This window comes from Nelumbo nucifera, chromosome 7 (genome assembly GCF_055504915.1).
Source record: "Nelumbo nucifera cultivar China Antique chromosome 7, China Antique-T2T, whole genome shotgun sequence".
Classification (NCBI taxonomy): Eukaryota; Viridiplantae; Streptophyta; class Magnoliopsida; order Proteales; family Nelumbonaceae; genus Nelumbo; species Nelumbo nucifera.
The window spans coordinates 54535748-54543203 of record NC_142655.1 but is presented as its reverse complement, the minus strand read 5'-3'; the positions used below and the strand labels follow the sequence as shown (position 1 = coordinate 54543203).

The 7456-nt window shown below is 39.9% G+C and overlaps 1 protein-coding gene across 18 annotated transcripts in view; it reads right to left on the bottom strand.

The window, feature by feature from the left end:
- Window positions 1–2836: 2836 nt before the first annotated feature.
- The window catches only part of LOC104599645 (transglycosylase), a 124142-nt gene continuing 119522 nt past the window's right edge, over window positions 2837–7456 (bottom strand). For all 18 annotated transcript variants that reach the window (XM_088891442.1, XM_088891435.1, XM_088891436.1 and 15 more), the window contains 3 exons: window positions 3608–3721; window positions 3387–3512; window positions 2837–3252 (listed from right to left, as the gene is read on the bottom strand). In XM_088891442.1, coding sequence (XP_088747568.1) covers window positions 3225–3252; window positions 3387–3512; window positions 3608–3721 — 268 coding nt within the window. In that variant the 3' untranslated portion in view covers window positions 2837–3224. The remainder of the gene's footprint in view (window positions 3253–3386; window positions 3513–3607; window positions 3722–7456) is intronic.

Here is a 7456-nt window from a genome sequence, read left to right as displayed (position 1 = left end):
TGCCAAGGCAAGATTATAAAACGCATTTACATGGTAGTTGTACGTTCGAGTAACACAAATTACGACCCACTATATCGTAAAGTTCTTTGTTTTTGGTGAATCCTAAAGTGCTTTATAGATGGTGTATAGCTTCCGTGAAAAATGGTGCCAGCTCATCACCATGTGGGAGTTTGTCCCAAAATGCTATTTGGTAAGCCTATTTATCAAATAAACATTTGTCTCGGTTTATGTGTAAGTCAACTGTCGGGAGAAGCATTATTTTAACGTTTCCTCCAACACCAAGGTGTTTATTTACTGCTTTGCTCATGTGGCACCTAATAGAGTCTAATGTCACTTAATTGTCAAACAAGGTAGAAAAATGTTTATCAACCACTTTTTCTTGGTTTTGAAGATGAATCAAGTACAGAAGTTTTTCAAATAAATGGAGTCATACCAAACACCATCTTGTACTGTATGCAGTTACAGTATTCATATTTTATAGTTTCTATACTACTTTAGTTGGGTTGTTTATGTTGGGTTGGGTTGAAGTTGGGGTTAGGATCAGGGTTGAAAAATATGAACCTGACTTCGAGTTGGGTTACAGTTGAGGCTTTAATCAAACCTGAACCCTTCATATCTTCATATTTGTATAAGTATTTATGTATGTATATATGCATGCATCCATGCAATTTGTACATATAATTTTGTTTTGATGATAATGTTAAAATCAGTGAACCTTGATCCATCAATTTTAAGTTCAAGAGATGAGAATGTGTTTTTTTGCAAAATGAAGTAAAAAAACTGGGTCAACCCGAGCCCAACTTAAACTAGGAATGGCAATGGGTTGGGTGCCCGTAAAAATCATCCTTCGTGTTCTTGAATCTGCCTAAGTATCCTTGATGCCAAATCAGTCTCAAACTTGTTTAAATTTTCCTCTCAATTTTCCAAATCCATCTGTCTTAGACCCGTTAAAACATATCATGAGTCATGACCCGTCTAACATGATTATATGACGTCCCTCTTAAAATGTGATACTGTGATGTCCCTCTCTTAGGAAGAAATGTTGTGGTTAACCAACGCCTATAATGGGACATAAGGGAAGGGTTTGAATCCTCTCAAATCTCAGCCCTTATAAAATATATAAGAAGGATTTGCCCATGATACTGGAAGGACATGATACTGAAAATACTTGTAACCAATCAACAGGTATCATACAAGTATAACCAATTAAGTGGTATTTATCAAAATTCATGGTAGTTTAATTGGTCAAAACTCTTTTGATATCACGTCTTTCCAGAAGCATAGGTTTATCCATAAAAGAAATGTATTTTGATAAATAGGGATTGATAACCCAAACCTTTCAAAACCCTGCAAGGTTTTGATAAAGGAGTCCTATTAGGGTTTGAGTGGGTTGAATATCCAAAAATTCCCATGAAATTGTCATCTCTAATCTAAACCCCGACTTGATCTACACCTAATTTGAAAAAGTCAGGTTGGGTTCAAGACAAGGAAAAAGTGTCATTTTGGACAACTTTTCACCTCTACAAATACAAATCAATGTTTTAAACACCAACATGAGGCCAACCCGCTTTTGCCTTTAGGTCGCGGGTCACCAGTTCGACTGTCTGAGTCGAACGGGGTTAGACCACTTAGCACTTTATATATTTTAGTATATATATCTATGTGTGTATGCATATATATGTGCACAAATACATGTTCATAAACAGTGTACAATTATGTTTTACATGTAACATATGTATTTTTTATATTTAACTTACGTTTTTAAATTGAGCTTTTAGTTTTTTTATTTATAAAAATATTAAAAATTGTAATTTGAGGCCAAAAAAGTTTTTTTGTTATGAAAAATAATGGGCAAAGTGTCTACGATACCTTGGGATAGATCTCAAAAAGTTATCCAAAATAAAAAAGATCACCCCAATCAGACATTAGAGTGCAATGTTATGGCCTTCAAAAGTTTATATGTACATTGAGTGTGCAACCCGTGACCTGGTGACCACATTGAATGGGTCAATGGTTGAACCACCGAGGGTTAGATGTAGAGGTGTACAGGCTGTGCTCGGCACGATGGTCCAGGCCGTGCTGGGCTTGGGGTTCCAAGTCCACAGGCCAACACGCTTCACGACTGTGCATAGTGTGGATGCAAAAGTGTTCATAAACTCTTATGAAGTCGTAGAATGGACAATTAGTCACTTTGGCATCCTCTGCTTGTGAAACAAAAGTCGAATAATTTCTAAAGTTGTATGGTTCTTTCAAAGACAAGGAGTAATATGGACTTAATTTATAAGACCGATTTAACAATTACACAATATGTCAACAAAGTTAATGAGGTGATCTTCTGAAATCAACAGTAAAGTTGATACGAATTTCCCTTCTAGGCCTAATTTAATGATTTCATGATAACGTCAACTAAATCATCAATCAAATAAATGGTTTTCTAGTTCAATCCAACTCCAAGTAAAGGCTCTAGAACAAACAGTCCTATAGCTTGATTATTGCAACAAGACCTACTAATTGATCAAATTTTTGTTGAAATATAATTGTAAGATGCCCATTTACTCTGCTAAACAAAATTTTTCCCATCTTATTGATGTCTCTATTAAGTCACGTACTTTATCCGACTCCGCAATATAAAGCGGTCATTGATGCAAGTTACCTACGACAATGGTCGAATGATGATAGACAAACTTTTATTATCATGAACAGGTGAATGGAGTGATTCAGCTATAAACATAAAGCATCTTGCATAAAAAAACATGCATTCCTATTTCGTTTAGGCTGTTCTCTACAATTTGCAAATAAAATTTTTCATACATATTGAAATCTGATCGACATGGAGTTTTATTTCTTTGTTCAATAACTTGGTACTTTTTACCACATTCAATCAGTTTTGACTGCCCTAAATGTGGTCACCAATGGAATCCTTATCCATTTTATTATGGTGAAGCATTACATGCAAAAGATACATTAATCAACATAACAAGACTGCTTAAAAGTCCTCACAGTTTCAATGGCCAAAATATGAAAATTTCTTCATTTGAACATCCTTACAAAGAACTTTAGCTTTGATAGTATTTGCTCAACTATGTCCACATGATTAGTCATCCTATTTGACACTTCCAACGAATTAGAGGTGTAGCTCATAAAAATAACAATCACCAAACCTTCATATAAATTAGAACCAAGTGACCTTCGGTGCCTTTAGAGTAATGCAAGTGATATGCAATTTATAAAATGGAGCAGTTTCCATGTTCCCTGGAGAGAAAAATCAGTTAAAAAGTTCAAGAAAGCGTGCTGATAAAAAAAGTTCAAGAAAGCATAGAATGTCCTCTAGATTAAGTGCGATAAATCTATCAAAAGGAATAAATAAATAACTGGAAGATGCATACTTTTTTGTGTGTTCATAATAGCTTAAGACTTCCTCAAATTTAACCCAAAGTGTTCCTGTCTCTTGAAGATTAATATTCTCTGGCCCTCTGAGGAATGCTTGAACAATAAATTGGGGAGATCTTTTCCTGGATCAGCACCCCAAGTTAATAATTCCATTAAGATTAAACTCATCCATGTAGACATGAATACTGAACCAATTTAATCAGTCTACAAAACTCACCTCCCTTCATATTCTGATAGCCATGACAAATAAGCTGCACCAAAGTACATGGATGCAAAAGGATTGGAAAGATCTTCAACAGAGTGAACTTTGTAAGCCTTGTAACCCAAGTCCCTTGAAGTGATATGCAACACATTAATTTAACAATGACACAGTAGAAAAGAAAAAAAAAACAATAATCTGATTTGATAACAGTGAGAAAGAAGAGAGAAAGAGAGAGTTCTTAGTGAGAAGAGAAGAAGAAAAAGAGAAGAAGAGATTGGGAGAAGCCAATAATAATCTGGCAGCACCACTCATTATCTTATATACTCATAAAAAATATTGATTACAAAGACTAATATGCCCTTAATAGAGCGGCTACTGTTCATAATATAAAAACAGCTCCGGAAAAACAACATAAACTAATGATCCTCAGGTCCAATAACACTAACTAATGATCCAATAACACTAACTAGTGATTATAAACAAGAAAATCATAAGAGACTGTTGAATTTCAACACTCCCCCTCAAGTTGGGAGTAGATGTTACACATTCCCAACTTGCATAGAACATGTTCAAGCTTATTTCTTGCAACTCCTTTTGTGAGAACATCAGCTAGCTGTAAATCAGATGCAACACATGATAAATACACTTCTTCAGATGTCACCCTTTCTCTTAAGAAATGTCTATCCACCTCTATATGCTTTGTTCTATCATGCTGAACTAGATTACGAGCAGTGTTAATTGCTGCTTGATTATCACAATACAACACCATAGGTTCTTCTGCATCAACTCCAATATCTCCTAATAAGGACCAAACCTAGAAAAGCTCTAAAACACCATATGCCCATAGCTTTATATTCAGCTTTTGCACTTGACTTGGTTACAACTAGTTGCTTCTTACTCTTCCATGAAGTCAAATTATCTCCAACAAGAGAGCACACTCTTGATGTATATCTCCTGTCATCTAGGCACCTTGCCTAATCAACATATGTGTAAGCTTCCAACTTCAAATGTCCATGGTTAGCAAACAATATCCCTATGCCTGGATGTCCTTTTAGATAAGCAAGAATCTTGTCAATGGCTTCCTAGTGTTGAACTCGTAGGGCATGCATGTACTAATTCACCACACTAACTGCATAGGAGATATCTAGTATTGTCATGCACAAGTATAACAACCGGCCCACCAGTCTTTGATACCTCCCAACATCCTTTTCTAGTTCACCATCTGTAGCATTAATTTTGTGATTCTGGTCAATAGGTGTATCAAATGGTTTAACCCCAAGTTTTTCTATCTCTTGTAGTAGGTCCAACACATACTTCCTCTGGGAAATGAAGATCCCGCATTTTGACCTTGCCTCCTTAATGCCTAGAAAATACTTTTACTCCCCAAGATCGTTAGTATCAAACACCCAATGCAAGTTCTTTAATGAATCAATCTCACTTAGGTAATTTCTTGTGACTACAATGTCATCTACATATACTATCAACATTGACACCAATGATCCCCTTCTTTTTACAAACAAAGTATGATTAGACTGGGTTTGAGTACAACCAAACGTAATCAATGCACTCTTAAGTCTGTCAAGCCAAGCTTTGGGTGATTGTTTCAAACCATATAATGACTTCTTCAATCTGCATACCTTTCCTTTGGCCATATCATTGTAAAAACTAACTGGAAGGTCCATGTACACCTACTCTTGCAAATCTCCATTAAGAAAAGAATTCTTCACATCAAGTTGGAAGAGGGGCCAAGAATAAGTAGCTACTAGAGATAAGAGGATCCGAACTGAACTCATATTGGCTACTGGTGCAAAAGTCTTCAAGTAGTCTATCCCATAAGTCTGAGTGTACCCTTTTGCAACCAACCTTGCCTTGTACCTTTTTATGCTTCCAACAACCCTATACTTCATAGTATAAACCCATCTGCAACCAACTGTCTCCTTCCCATCAGGTAGATCCACAATTTCCCATGTCTGCTTTTTGTCAGGGCATCCATTTTTTCCTTCATAGCTGCCTTACCCTCAGGTTTGGAGAGAGCCTTACTAATAGTCCTGGGCATAAACATTGAGTCTGTTATGGTCCCGCGCGTAGGATCCCGTCATGGGTCAGTCCACGGTGCGAAAGCCCTGCTTCCCCTTGCGCCTTCCCTTGCGTGCAGACCCTATTGTGGAAATTGAATGGGTGATTTGTCCAAGAGACCACCCTAACTCTCCTCACTCTTTTCTTGGCTGGAAAACTGAATGTTTTATTTCAATTCGTAGCTCCTTAAATAGGAGATTATAGAAGGAAATTCCTAATTAAACTCAAACTCCAACTTGAACTCAAACTCCTAATTACCTACTCCTAATGGTAACTCACTCTTACTTAAGATAAGATAAAGATAAGGGATAAGGATAAGATAAGGATAAGGTAAGCTGGCGGCGAGTTGGCTTGATGTGTCCAGATAAGGGTGGGTCCACCCCTATGAGCTATCGTGTGGGCCCCGCTCTGCTGCTGCTGCCGGGTGCGTGCGCGCGGCTCATGGTGCCGTTGCCGCGTGGTGCGTGCGCGCAGTGCTGCTGCTGCGCAGTGCGTGCGCGCGCCTCATGGTGCCACTGTCATGCGGTGCCGGGCGTGTGCGCGGTGCGTGCTACCGTGCAGTGCGTGCAGTGCGCGCTGCTGCCTGGCGGTGCGTGCTACGCGCCATGGTGCCGCTGCCGTGCGGTGCCTGCTTCTATGCGGCCTGCTATGCGTGCTACTGCCTATGACTACGCCACAGTGCGCTGCCGGATGGTGTGATCATAACATTACACCCCTCCCGGACTACGAGCTTGTCCTCAAGCTCGTGTTCCGGATACATGGCTTGGGACTCTGCGAATGGATCAAACGGCTGCACACTATTTCTCAGTCCACCAACAGTATGAACAACAGGGACTGCCCCGTCTCTCAGTGCATAACGCTGGACTATTTGATGCAGACCCCAGCCACCTTCTTTAGTTTCCAGCTCCCAGGCGTAACCATGGCTTACAGTGACTACACGCTCTGCTGCACTCAGGCCAGCCGCAAGGACATTGAAGTGTTCCCTACCTCCTGGGTCATATAGTTTGAAGTAGTTTCGTGGGAGATCCACATAACAGAAATCACGTACTGGACCACGACCCCGGTGTGCTATGTTGTGGATCATAAGAATGCACCGGGTATGCTTACAGTAGAGGACCTCAAGAACGGCCTTACCAAAGAGAACCATGCGTTTTAAAATATCCTTTCGGCCTTCCCCATATATATTTTCCTCAATATTACGAAACATAGGGCTGTCCATGAACACAAAATCTATGCCATCAATATAAGCTTGGAAGAAAATTACCTCTATATCCTGCCCCTCCACCTTACACCTCTTGCGCACTCTTGTTTCTTGGATTTCTGTATAGTTACCATACGGTGGTGCTGCAACCATAACTTTATGTCCACGCCGAGCCAAGGCCTTCGGTAAAGCCCCAGCAACATCGCCAAGCCCACCTGTCTTCGTCAAAGGAGCGCATTCTACAGGTTCTATTATAATGTTCGTGACATCGTCCCCGGCCAAAGGAGGAGACTTTACAGTTTCATCCTCCTTGCGCTGATCCTTCGTCAAAGGAGCGCATTCTGTAGGGGCAGCGATCTGTTGTTCGCTGCATGCCTCTGCCCAGTCCGGACGGCGTCTGTTCGTGTTGGCGATTCCCTCCGAACTCATTTTTTTGTTGGAGAGGAATGCTTCCAGCAGGCGTCGCATCTCCCGGACGTCTTCCCTGACTTCACAAACCTCCATGTTGGTTTCTGCAAGTTGGTGTTCCAGTTCGTGGACCTTGGAAAACAGCTGCTCCATATCGCCCGTGACGTTTGGCTCTGATA